We start from the raw sequence: 12,702 nt of genomic DNA, 5'->3' as shown, positions 1-12,702 counted from the left end.
AGCTCTCCCCCCCCCCCCCCTGCTGTCGGCGGCCCCCGCCGACCGCAGCGCTCCGGCACGGCACGGACACGGCTCGGGACACGGGGCGGGACACGGTACGGGACACGGGGAGGGACAGGGTACGGGACAGGGTACGGGACACGGGGAGGGACACGGGGAGGGACACGGTACGGGACACGGGACGGGACACGGGGTCTGCGTGTCTGTCTGTCCCTCTCTGCCTCTCTCTCTGTTTTTCTGTCTCTCTCTGTATGTCCTTCTGTCTAACGGGACACGGGGTCTGCGTGTCTGTCTGTCCCTCTCTGCCTCTCTCTCTGTTTTTCTGTCTCTCTCTGTATGTCCTTCTGTCTATCTCTGTGTGTGTCTCTCTGTCTGTCTCTGTGTCTCTGTGTCCCTTCTCTGTGTCGGACACGGGGCGGGACACGGTACGGGACACGGGATGGGACACGGGACGGGACACGGGACGGGACACGGGGTCTGCGTGTCTGTCTGTCCCTCTCTGCCTCTCTCTCTGTTTTTCTGTCTCTCTCTGTATGTCCTTCTGTCTATCTCTGTGTGTGTCTCTCTGTCTGTCTCTGTGTCTCTGTGTCCCTTTCTCTCTCTGTGTCCCTCTCTGTGTCTCTGTATCTCTTTGTCTCTCTGTTTCTGTCTCTCTCTCCCTCTCTGTGTCTCTCTCTCTCTGTGTCTCTCTCTCTCTCTCTGTCTCTCTCTCTCTCTGTGTCTCTCTCTCTCTGTCTCTTTATGCCTGTGTGTGTGTCTCTGTGCATCTCTATATGTTTATGTTTCTCTCCCCCCGTGGGTCTCTCTGTGTCTCTGTATGTCTGTGTATCTCTCTGTCTGTCTCTATATGTCTGTGTCTCTGTCTTTGTGCATCTCTGTATGTTTGTGTGTCTCTCCCCATGTCTCTCTCCATGTCTTTCCCCCTGGGACTTTGTGCATCCCTGTATGTCTGTGTGTTTCTCCCTATGTCTCTCCCCATGTCTCTCTCCCTGTGAGTCTCTCTGGGTCTCTCTCCCTGTCTCTCCCCCCACATCTATCTACCCCCATGTCTTTGTGTCTGTGTCTCTCCCCCTGTCTCTGTGTAGGGTCTCCCCTCTCAGTGCCCATCACCAGCCCCAGCTGTGTCTGGGCTGTTACTCCCAGCCCTCCAAAGGGTCTCTGCAGCCTCATTCTGTGTGCCCTGTACCCCCACACCTGGGCAGGGAGCCTGGGGATAAGGCTGGAGACAAGGGCAGGGAGGGATAGGATAAGGGAATGGGTTCAGACCGACAGAGAGGAGGGTTAGATTGGATATTGGGAAGGAATTCCTCCCTGTGAGGTGTTGAGACACTGGCACACGTTGCCCAGGCCAGGTTGGATGGTGCTTGGAGCACCCTGGGCTGGTGGGAGGTGTCCCTGCCCATGGCAGGGGGTGGAATGAGATAATCTTTAAGGTCCTTCCAACCCAAACCACTCTATGAGTCTGTGAATTTTTGAGCAGAGTAGATTTTAGGTGGCAGGTGTGAGTGACCAAGGGCAGGGAGGATTGACACACGGTACAGGATTTTTTCTGGGGTGAGGTTGTGTCCCTGGTGTTAACCATGGCCTTGCACAGCAGCATTTCCAGGTAGTATCAAGGCTGGTGATTGCTCTCTGGTTGTAGCACAAGGTCTGTGTGAGGTGACACTGTTGAAACTGATCTTCAGTGTCACTGTCCATGTGTGAGTTACAGGGCTTCAAACAGCAGATGGTCATTTACTGTCAACAAAGTAAGTCTTTGTTTACTAACAAAGGTGTAGTGTTTTCAAGTGTGGAAAAGGTTCAAAGGTATTAAAAGAAAACAGAAGGTTTAACTCTTTAGGTTCAGTTTATTCTCTCTCCATGGGGTAACACTACACAGGTGATGAGCAGTAACCATGCTAGGATGAAGTTCTGGTCTGTCAGCTGCACAGTTAAACATGAGCAATGTTATAACTGGAGGTTCAGGTCTCTGCTCTTCAGCCTACAGCACGTGGAACAAGGACTTTGCACTGAGAAGTGTTCTCCCCACAGGCAGTTCCAAGGCTGCATCTCTGCACTGGACCAGTGAGAGAGCTGTCAGTGTGTTCCTGCTGGGCCTCCTGCCTGCAGCCTACCTGTGCCCTGGACCAGCTGTGGACTATTCCCTGGCTGCAGCCCTCACTCTCCACGGCCACTGGTAAGCAGCACAGGCCCCTGAGAGTCTCAGAGCCAGGTAGCTCCAAGCCTTAGGTCTGAGATCTCTACATGGCAGTAAGTCTGATTTCCTGGTATAGTGTAAAACACCTGCAAAGAGGCAAACAAGATCTCCAGGTCGTGATTTTTGACAAGAGTAGTTGTACCTTGATCTCCCTTTGTTCCATATTCTCTCAGGCAGAAGGCAGGGTATGTATTTCTCTTAGGGAATCCATAAACATTCTCCAGTGTTCTACACAGTGTCCTACCTTAGCAGCACTTCCTTGCCACTCTGGAATCCTGGACCCTTTTATCTGGTAGAGGAGTCAATGCTGTACAAACAGAGGGAACAGAAACAGGACAGACCTGTGGAAAACAAGTTGGTTTAGAGCTCTGTGCTGTGTGCTGGGTTTGTACCTCAGTGGTGATGGGATTCAGCTCACAGCAAATGTTCCTCTAGAGCAATGGAGACCTGGATTGGTATTTCCATGATTCCTGGGCAGTTCCTCTAGAGCAATGGAGACCTGGATTTCCATGATTCCTGGGCAATGGTTGCTTGCTCATGTTCACTTTCAGTGTAGTTCTGCTGTGATCCTTAATGCAGCAGGGGCAAGGCTGGTTCGGAGTGGATCCAGCTGATGGTTGGCCTGACTGGCAGCATTCACCTTTTGAGGTGATACTAGTTTGGAGTTCCTTGCCATGAGGATAACTCAGCTTTGTGGCACTTTGGGGTGCCAAGTTTTCTTGAATCTCAGTTTTTCCCTTAGGAAGTTGTGCCAGGGATTCTTGCACTTTGCTCACTCTGACCTGGAGCTGCTTCCCACAGCCTAACACCATCCTGTGCCTTCTGTCCCTGGATATTTAAATCTGCTCAAGAGTTCACTCTCAGTCTGAGAGACGTAGAAGAAACCTCAAAGTATGGTAATTTTTTTGGTAGCCACTCTTATAACCTCAATACACATCCAGGAGTCTTCTGTGCCTGTGTGGCAGCAGCTGGTGCCAGATCCATTCCTTGCTGCTCAGGCAAGAAGGATTTTTCCATTGGTTTCTCTTCTCACTTGGAGCTGAGGGAAGCTGCTCTGTGTCTCTTGGAGGCAGATGCCAAGGATCCTGTTGCCTCAAGAGCTGTGCTTAGCACCTTGTTTCCTCAGTGCCCCCAAGAAAACTCTGAGCCAACATGTGTATTTTTAAAAGAACACGTGGGATGGTTTGGTTTGGTTTTTAAACAGAGGCAGGAAAGGCAGGTGGTACAAAGCCCTTTGAGGCACCTTAGCATGCTGACACAGCCTGGGTGGATTTCAGGGCGTGCTCTTCCCTGATCTCAGCTTCTCCTCCTGTTCTGTAGGGGTCTTGGCCAGGTGATAACTGATTATGTCCACGGGGACACTCCCATTAAAGTGGCCAACACGGGGCTGTACGTGCTGTCAGCTGTGACCTTCGCTGGGCTCTGCTACTTCAACCACCACGACGTGGGGATCTGCAAGGCTGTGGCCATGCTCTGGAGCCTCTGAGCTGTGCCCACGCCCCTGACACACAAGATTGTTCTCTGCTGCCTCTGCTTCATCGGATTTGTACCCATATCTCTAATGCAAAAGGAAGGGAAAGCCAAGGGTCATGCAGGGAGGCCAGAGCTGGGTGGGTAGGAGTGTATCCAACAGCAGTCAAGGTGGTGGAGGAGAAACAGTAGATTTTGAGTGAGTGGATCTAAGCTTTAAATTGGGATGGGTTAATTACATCCATGCCAGACTTGCATAGCTGAAGGGAACCTTCCCTGTAATGAGTGTTTTTCTAAACCAACTGTTGTTTGGTTTCCTGTTTTACAAAACAAGTTGGACTTGTGGAAGATTGAGCTGTTTCTTCTTGCCCTGTGGTTAAGGCAGAGCCTGTAACTCTTTGGACCCTGAGAGCTGATGTAGAAAAGGGAATACTTTTTTCTTAATCCATGCAATAAAGAATTTACAGAAACTCTGTGTGTCCTGAGCCTTTTGTACTACTTCTGGGTTGCTTCAAATGTTTTCTCTGCACCTAGTTCTGCTTTCTTCTGTCTCAAATCAAGGTAAGACACTAACTCACACTGTTACTGTGCCTTACTCCTTTGAGCTCCAAGAAAATATAAGAAATAGTTTTATTTATTTAACTTTCACAGGACTCAGGAATGGGGAACTATTTCCACATTCTAATGCTACTTGTGTGGCACTATTAATAGGAAGAGGAAGGGGATTGTGTGTTAGGCAATCACCAGAACAACCAAGAACTGCTGTTTGAATTCTACAAGACTTCTGATCTAGTTTATTTCTGGGTTAAATCTGGATGGAAAATGTTTCTTTACTTGCTTATTCACATAACCCTGGGCAGCTGCACATCTCTGGCCAGGTTGTCTTGCAGTGCTGTGCTGAGAATGGAGCTGGTAGCTCTCTCTGCTGTGGTCTGGCTAAACACAAACATCACATTTGTGATTTTGTCCTGGCGAGGAAGATGCAGCTGTGTGAGTCATGGGTAAGTCCCTCTGGACAGTCTGAGCTTCTGGCTTAGAAAGTGTTTGATGTTTCCTTTCCTGAGGCCAAACACAAGATGTGTCTCTGTGTGGTGGTGGTTTAAGATACTCCTGTGTAAAATGAATCCTCTCAGAGCTGTGTAAGAGTGTAGTAGTACAGATCTGGACCAGGTGTCCCACTAGTCCAGCTCTGAGCCCAGAATGGAAAGGTGATGGGAACACCTTTCTGAGCCACCTGTACCCTGGAAATTGGGTCAGTTCACTGTCATTCCCATTTGTTCCTGGCTGGAAGCTTTGGGTTAGCCCCAGGGATGTCCCTGTGGGGCTGAGGTGGGTGAAGGTGCTCGGGAAGTCATTCAAAGGCAAAACAAAAGTGCTCTCAGAGTGCACAGGTGCTGTGAAATCTGTTATGGTAACTGCTTTTCTTTCCCTCCCCTAAGTAGATCCACTTCATCTCTGAGGTACCTAGGTCAAAAGCCGTTTGACAACAGGCACTAAAGGTTTCAGGGATAAATTCTGCAGGACTGGATAGGCATCCACATTCTTGTTCCCCCATCATGCAGTTCCCTTCCATCTGACTGGAAAACACTGTGTTTTGCCAAGAATTTGCATTTATTTCTTTTCATTTCTGTTATAAATACTGACTTGTGGTAGTTAAAACATAGAACCTGGTCGAGATAAAGACTAAAGTTCCCTTTATAAAAAAGCCAAAATCTGTTTTAAGACTATCCACATTTATCCTCATATGTTGTGGCTTTCTCTCTGGGTGTAGTTAGATAAACTTATCTTCATGGTTTCATCCACTTCATCTTTTGTGGAGAGTTTCTTTAGAATTAACTTTCTCTGGTACCCTTCCTCCTCGAAGGCCAAGAACATCCCTTGCTCCAGGGAGTACTCAAACTTGAATGCTCTGGTGCAGCACGAGGTAAATGTCCTTTTGAAAAAGATTATGTTACTTTCCCCAGGAATTTCTTTGGGAACTTCTCCTTCCTGAGGAAGAAAATGACAACAGGTTAGTCCCAGGACAAGACCTGAACAGTTTTGTTCCAGCTCTCAGATCAGATGTGGGAACAGACGCTTACCTTGAATCGAACAATCTTGTTTCCACTTTCTTCCTCACAGCACATGTAGTAACTTTTGTCTTCCACTTGCACACTGAAGGCCACAGGCATCCCTGCTGCAGGGGTGGTGGTTTTGTAGTAGTGAATGTTGAAGTGCATCCCTTTGCCTGGACAAAAATGGTTTGTTACTGCTTGTCTGCTCAGCAGAGAGCTGCAACAACTCAGCTCTTTGCTGTCTTGCCATCCCACTGGCACCTGCTGGCTCTTCCCAGGATATTTTTTCCTGACAAGAGTCAGGACTTGAATTTTATGCCTGCTGGTTGCACATTTCTGACTTCCATGTCAAAATGAAGTCGTGCAATCCCCAAGATTTTCAGTTTGCAGTAAAGCAGGTGACGTTAACAGTTAGTCTGTGATATCAGATCCTTGTACATGCCTGAAGTGAGACTTGGGTTTGTAATTAGTCATCTGTAAATGAGCTTGTGTCTGTATACAGGTGGCTGTAAATAAATATGTCACCAAATAGAGCTCTGATTAAATTGCTGAAGCACCAAAAAAGTCAAAGCCAAAACTGTAAGTGTATTGTTAACTATTGTTGGGAGAAAGTCAGAGCTTTTAGTGCTAAATACATTGTTTTCATTTTAAAATGATTAAGAATTTTGTGATCAGAGCTAACCAAAAAAATCTTAACAGTCCTTTTTCTGGTCTCATCCAGGAATCTCCATCATCAATGCACAATTTCAGCTCCCTTAGCTTATCTTACACATAAAGTTTAAGCCATTAGTCTCATCATTTGGAGCCAGTGATTCAAGGCACAAAACCACCTCTAGATTAAAGGGGCAGTGGGATGGTTACAGCTCCTGTGTGAAGATGGAGTACCAGATCTCATCTCCTGGTCTGTCACATCCTCAAAGGCTGCCACGTTCAGGTCTGGGCGCACCACCAGCAGTTGGCTGTCAGCATTGCGAAGCACTCGGTGCAGAGTCTTTTCCTTACAAAGGGCATCACATTCCAGCTCTGCAGAGACAACATTTCTTGGCATTTGAACTGTAATCTCCTCATACCTGGACAGTTTGCTGCAGGCTCAATGCTGCCATGAAGGAGCTGATGTGAAATAGCTGCTGGAGTAGCAACCTCAAACAAAGCAAAGCCACGTCATTCTTTCCACCTCTGGCTTGCAGCAACCCAGGACTTCCCAGATGCAGTTTGGACACATGAGCAAGAGAAGCTGCTGTGTTTGTTAGTGAGGATTCAGCAGCAACACTTCTCTCTTTTGCCCAGCAATTAGAACTGCATTGAAAGTCCTGCCAGGGAGCCACTACCTCAGGAGGAGTTAAAGCAGCATCAGCTGCAGCAGGAGCAGGTGAGCTGTAGCTGTTTTTCTTGCAGATGCCATTACCAGTTTGAAACTTGTCCTCTGAGGCACACAGCACTCTGGGTTAGTAAGCATGAGCAGGTTAGTTCATGTGAAGCTGATACTGAAGGTATAACTGATGAGCTTTCAGCTTACCATCATCGTCTTGGTTCCGAGGGAGCAAGGAAGAAAAAAGGAGAGAAAAACACCAACATTAAGCTCTACCTCCACAAAAGAAACCACTTTCTACCCAGGGGAGGCTGGAAGCCAGCCAGCCACCCACACACTTCCAGTGTCACTCCCCAGAGTCACTCCCTCCCCAGCCTGAGCTGCTCTCACTGCTGGGAGGATTTGCTCATGAGCAAAACAAATTCAACACAATGATGAAACCACCAGTCATTGGGGAACTGGAGTTCTCACCAAGCTAGAGGTATGCAAAATGTTTCAGGGTTATTTCGGGGTGAGCAGGTCAGTTTGAGCCTACAACTGAGGGTAATTGCATGCAGATTTTTGTTTGCAGCAGCAGCTTTAGTCCGAGTGAGCCAAAGGACAACAAACAGGCATGAAATTGCTTCTAAAAAACCTGTTTCCTAACTTTATTCTGCAGGATTGGAATTTAGTCACTCCACAGTATTCCAGCCCTTCTGAGTGTCACTTGCAGGAGTGTTTTGCATGAAGCAACAAATATTCCACTGACTCAGGTAGTTGGCTAACTTAAAACCTTACGGGAAAATGAGGTGGAATCGGAGTGATAAAGGAAATGTATGAAATCAGCATTCAGTCAGCAAAAGTTCTCAACTGCTCTTTCAGGCAGCAGTTACCTTCAAAATAGAGGCAGAAGTTCTTCCCAAGCTGCACTGCAGACACCAGGATCTCCTCAGCACTCATCTCGTGGTGTTCCCAGAGAGCTGGGCTGGGGTTTGTTTGGCAGTAGTTTTCACTTTCTTAGCTTCAGTCCTGATCTTGATTTCACAGCTATTCTCTTTCAAGAGTGACACAGAAAAGGTAAGAAGGAAAGATACATTTCCCTTAGGAATAATAACAGTTGTTTTACAAAAAAAAAAAACCCCAACAAACCAACCCTGAAATACTTATTGAAGCCTCTGCACCTGAGAGATTCCAAACCCTCTTACACACACTTCAGGGGTAACTTATCACTCCCCCAGGGCTGCACCTGCCTCCAGTGTCAACACACAACCCTCCCCAAAAATTCCAGAAGAATGAGCTCTATTCATATCCCTTGCACTAAATTTTATGTTTCCCCACACCAATTAGTGTGTTAGTGCCAAGGGAATGACAGCAAGATCAGACTCTTGCACTTGGATTTTGTTGTGCAATTGAAAAATTTGGGTTCATTCCAAAGTGTTTTCACCGTTTGACAAAGGTTCATTACACAAACGAGTGAGCAATGTTAACCTCAGTAAATAAACACACCCATCTCCCTCGGGGATTGGGATGGAGGATCACTGGGCTTTCCTTGTCCTGCTAGTGAAGGACTTGGGGGAATGTATTTGAGAGTGATTTTTTTTTTCTCATCCTGTTTTTTATCTGGTCTGTAGCTGGAGCTGGTCTGTGCAGAAAAGACACCCAGAGGATTGCACCTGTGTTTGCAAACATGCACACCCAACCCAGCTAGAAATGAAATACCACAGCACCAAACCATGCAAGCCTCAGCTGGAGCAAACTAACCAAGAAGTCCAGGACTACTCTGTGATTCTAAAGCAGAGGGTAAGGCACAGACAGGACTGACTGATAGAGTTAAAGGAAATGATGAGCCTTGGTTTAACGGGTAAAACCATCACAGAGTGGTTTGGGTTGGAAGGACCTTAAAGACATCTAGTTCCATCCTCCTGACACAGGCAGGGACACCTTCCACTAGCCCAGGTTGCTGCAAACCCCATCCAGCCTGGCCTGGAACATGTCCAGGGATGGAACACCCATCCTGAGCCAATGCCTGAACACCCTCCGAGCAAAGAATTTCACCCCAACCTAATTAAATCTCCCTTAGTTTGCAACGGTTCTCCCTTGTCCTATCCCTGTGTACCGATGTAAAAAGTTGCCCTCCCTCTTTTTTACAAGCCTCCTCTAAGTACTGCATATACAACACATAAAACAACTGTGCTTCTTCCCTGATAGGCTAACAGAATCATCAAGGCTGGAAAACACATCCAGGATCATCACGTCCGACTTTAAGTAGTAAAAAATGGTTAGATTTTTCGCTGAGTGCGACTGAAAGGAGCAGCAGAGACTGACAGGAGTTTTTAGCCGAGGTGCTGTGCCCTGACTTGCCCCGCGGGGATGCAGGAGGGGAGCAGAGCCACGATCCTACCTGTGTCCCGGCGGCTGCAGCGAGTGATGCGCAGGGATGCTCGAGTCCCTCGGGAGTCGGGAGAGGACCAGGAGAGCTCCAAATCCTGCCGTGCCCGAATCCGTCGGGAGCCGGGAAAGGACCGGGAAAGCTCCAAGTCCTTCGGGAAAGGACCAGGAAAGCTCCTAGTCCTTCGGGAGTCGGAAGAGGACCAGGAAAGCTCCGAGTCGCTCGGGAGTCGGGAGAGGACCAGGAGAGCTCCAAATCCTTCTGGAGTCGGGAGAGGACCAGGAAAGCTCCAAGTCCTTCGGGAGAGGACCAGGAGAGCTCCTAGTCCTTCGGGAGTCGGGAGAGGACTTACCTGTGTCCCGGCGGCTGCAGCGAGTGATGCGCAGGGATGCTCGAGTCCCTCGGGAGTCGGGAGAGGACCAGGAGAGCTCCAAATCCTTCTGGAGTCGGGAGAGGACCAAGAAAGCTCCAAATCCTGCCGTGCCCGAGTCCCCCGAGAGTCGGGAGAGAAGCAGGAGAGCCCCGAGCCCAGCGCGGTCACTGTCCCCCCGCCCCCATGGCTCACCAGCCGCGGGGCAGCTCTCGAGGTCGGGAGAGGGTTTATAGCAGCCGCGGCAGAGGAAATTCGGGCGCTTTCCCAAGAGATCTGCCTACGCCTGCGTTTCCCCTCCCCGCAGGAGACAGCGCCTATGCAAACGCGAGGCTGCGAGCACAGCTCGCTGCGGCTGCTGTCGTCAGTCGCTTCTGTCCCTTTTCTCCCCTCCCCGCGGTGCCCCAGCTCTGCAGGGGCAGTGTCGGAGCAGGTACCACCCGCAGAATTCCCCGCACACGCGTCAGCATCTCGCCTGCCCTGCGGGAGGTTTGGGATTGAGGATGTTGCGGTAAGATCAATGCCACCGCTGTCTGCGGGGGAAATTTTGTCTCCTGTCCCTCCGCACAGAAGTGGCTGCAGGGGAGGGGTTTGGGCTGCTGTTTTGGGGTGACATCCTTCGCTCTCCATCCTGTCTTTGGGGAGTGTTTAATGCCACAGATGCTGCTGGAACTGCAGGGGCAAACACTGTGTTGTGGGGGGACAAGTAAAGCTGCTAAAAGCCAGGGAAGTGAGCTTAGGAATGGATAAATAGCCAATATTTTAATACTTGTTAGTACTTGGCAGCGTTTGGAATCTCCATGCCTTGATTTTCTGTTTCCTGGCTGATTAGCAAGGCATTAATTAGGGCTGTGCAGCTCGGGGTAAAGTGAAGAGGCTCCAGTTGTAGCACTAGGGCTGTGGAGATGAAACACACCAAAACGCCTCAAAACTCCCCAAACTCACGACCCCAAGACATTCTCTCACCTGCCCAGATGCCTCTTACTGCTCTTGGAGGGGGAAAGGTCTGTAGGGAATGTCTGAATATCTCTATGATACAAATAGGGAGATAATTTTGAGGTCAATGTCACATCTTTCAACCTCAGATGAAATGATAGCTCTAAAGATAAAACCACTGTCTGTTTTACTGATGATGTGGATTTTGACTGGTTTACCCCCAGGCAGTGATGTGTTTCTCTGAGTTGCTGAGACCAACACAAACTATGTGTGTGCTGTAGGAATTTTGTTGCTTTCTTTAAAGCTGCTGAAAGAAACGAAGGAAATTGGCTCAGGGGGATTTTAAAGGGCATAGGAATTCAGCAGCAGAGCAAAACATTTGGGGTAACTACTGTTTCAGACTGAGTTTCAGCAATGTTGTGCATTCCCATTCCAGTGTCCTGTTTGGTTACAGTGTTATTTGGGTGGTTCTAACAGAAATGCATAAATCTTCCTAATGTAACTGATTTCTGGTTACCCATTTCTGTACATTTTCCCCATAGCCATTTCGTAACAAATAGTTCCTTCCTGTGAGGAGGATCAAAATGTCTCTTGATGTTTTTCAGCTAAAACAAACAGCTTCAGCACTCTCAGTTTCTACCTCTGATGAACTTTCTTCAGCTTCAAAATATTATCCATGTGCCTTTTCTTCAATTGGCTTGTAATGTTCTCAGAAAATTTGGGCAGCAGAGCTTTATTCAGGAGAGTTTCCCATTTGGATGGTTTTTGTTCCTGATACTTTTCATTCCACTGCAAAAAAATATTTTTGTGAAAATAGTTAATGCTGTAATCATAATTTGTTATTTAGCCCTTTTTTTCATTAAGTGGAACACTACATAATATTATACTTGGCACCAAACCCAAAGTAAATGAGCCAGAACTATTTATTTTGCATTAACTATTGGCAATAATATATTTGGCCTATTGATATTCTTTACAAAACTATCAGGAAGGAGGACTTGGTCCTTCTTGTCAGCATTGAGAGCCTAAAAATTCAATTAGCTCATTCAGCACATGGAATAAAAGGTGTTTTGTTCCCTTTCTCTGTACATATTTGCATGTATAAGGCCCAAAGTCTAACCCATGCAAGAGCTTCCGTGGTAAACTTTGAGCTCTCATCTCTCCTGGCATTTAATATCTCCAATCTTAAAGGAACTGGAACTCCTTTTAGAGCAATAGCTTAGATTATTTTTATCCTGTCTTAAAGGAACTGGAACTCCACAAGAGTTAAGTCTCTCCATTTTATTTTTAGTCTGAGTTTTCTCCATGGACTGATCACATCCATAAGGTACTGAAAGTAGAGGAAAAAATTCAGATGCCGTAGGTTTATTTTAATCCAGAAGGTCTGTTAATAAAAATATCATAACCTACTCGTGGTAACTCAATTAGGGTAAACACCTTAAGAACATTTTCCTAACTTATTCTTTCATATCTGTTTCTTAATGTTCAGATGATATTGCTAATAACCTAAACATCTATGAAGTGTCAGGGAATTAAGTGAAGGGAGTCCTGGAGACCACAGTGGACACCAACACTAATGACCACAGTGGACACAACACTTTAATGATCACAGTGGACACCAACACTAATGACCACAATGGACACCAACACTAATGACCACAGTGGACACCAACACTAATGACCACAGTGGACACAACACTTTAATGATCACAGTGGACACCAACACTAATGACCACAATGGACACCAACACTAATGACCACAGTGGACACCAACACTAATGACCACAGTGGACACCACTTCCAACTCTAAGGGCCACAGGTGACACCAACACTAATGACCACAGTGGACACCAACACTAATGACCACAGTGGACACCACTTTTATCTCAGGCCCATCCCAGGGGGCTGAGGCAGGTGCCAGCCCTGAGCCCTCAGCCCCAAGCTGTGCCCACAGTGTGCCCAGGAGGGTGAGGAGCTGTGTGAGCTGTGTGAGCAGTG

At 47.6% G+C, this 12,702-nt stretch overlaps 2 protein-coding genes across 2 annotated transcripts; one reads left to right on the top strand and one right to left on the bottom strand.

Moving 5' to 3' along the window:
- Positions 1-16: 16 nt before the first annotated feature.
- On the top strand, positions 17-3,683 carry SDHD (succinate dehydrogenase complex, subunit D, integral membrane protein; the record flags this gene model as incomplete). Its single annotated transcript, XM_009083467.1, has 3 exons — positions 17-95; positions 2,032-2,176; positions 3,518-3,683. Coding segments are annotated over 3 exons (390 nt in total), but the record flags the coding sequence as incomplete, so codon positions are not given.
- A 1,724-nt stretch (positions 3,684-5,407) lies between these two features.
- Positions 5,408-7,969, bottom strand: IL18 (interleukin 18). Its single transcript, XM_009083466.1, has 5 exons — positions 7,903-7,969; positions 7,238-7,246; positions 6,607-6,744; positions 5,749-5,894; positions 5,408-5,656 (listed from the first exon to the last, which is right to left on the bottom strand). The coding sequence occupies exons 1-5, from the start codon at positions 7,967-7,969 to the stop codon at positions 5,408-5,410; spliced, it is 609 nt and encodes a 202-aa protein (XP_009081714.1).
- Positions 7,970-12,702: the final 4,733 nt, after the last annotated feature.

Source organism: Acanthisitta chloris, unplaced genomic scaffold (genome assembly GCF_000695815.1).
Source record: "Acanthisitta chloris isolate BGI_N310 unplaced genomic scaffold, ASM69581v1 scaffold10971, whole genome shotgun sequence".
Classification (NCBI taxonomy): Eukaryota; Metazoa; Chordata; class Aves; order Passeriformes; family Acanthisittidae; genus Acanthisitta; species Acanthisitta chloris.
Note: the sequence above shows the minus strand (reverse complement) of the source record. Positions and strands in the feature narration are given on the sequence as shown.

What these genes read in the sequence shown, in the direction of transcription:
- IL18 (XM_009083466.1), bottom strand. Translation starts at nt 7,969, where the DNA reads ATGAGTGCTGAGGAGATCCTGGTGTCTGCAGTGCAGCTTGGGAAGAAC. An exon ending in AGACCAGGAGATGAGATCTG is followed by an intron (nt 5,895 to 6,606) that starts GTACTCCATCTT and finishes ATTTTTGTCCAG; the next exon opens with GCAAAGGGATGCACTTCAAC. An exon ending in ACAAGATTGTTCGATTCAAG is followed by an intron (nt 5,657 to 5,748) that starts GTAAGCGTCTGT and finishes TTTCTTCCTCAG; the next exon opens with GAAGGAGAAGTTCCCAAAGA.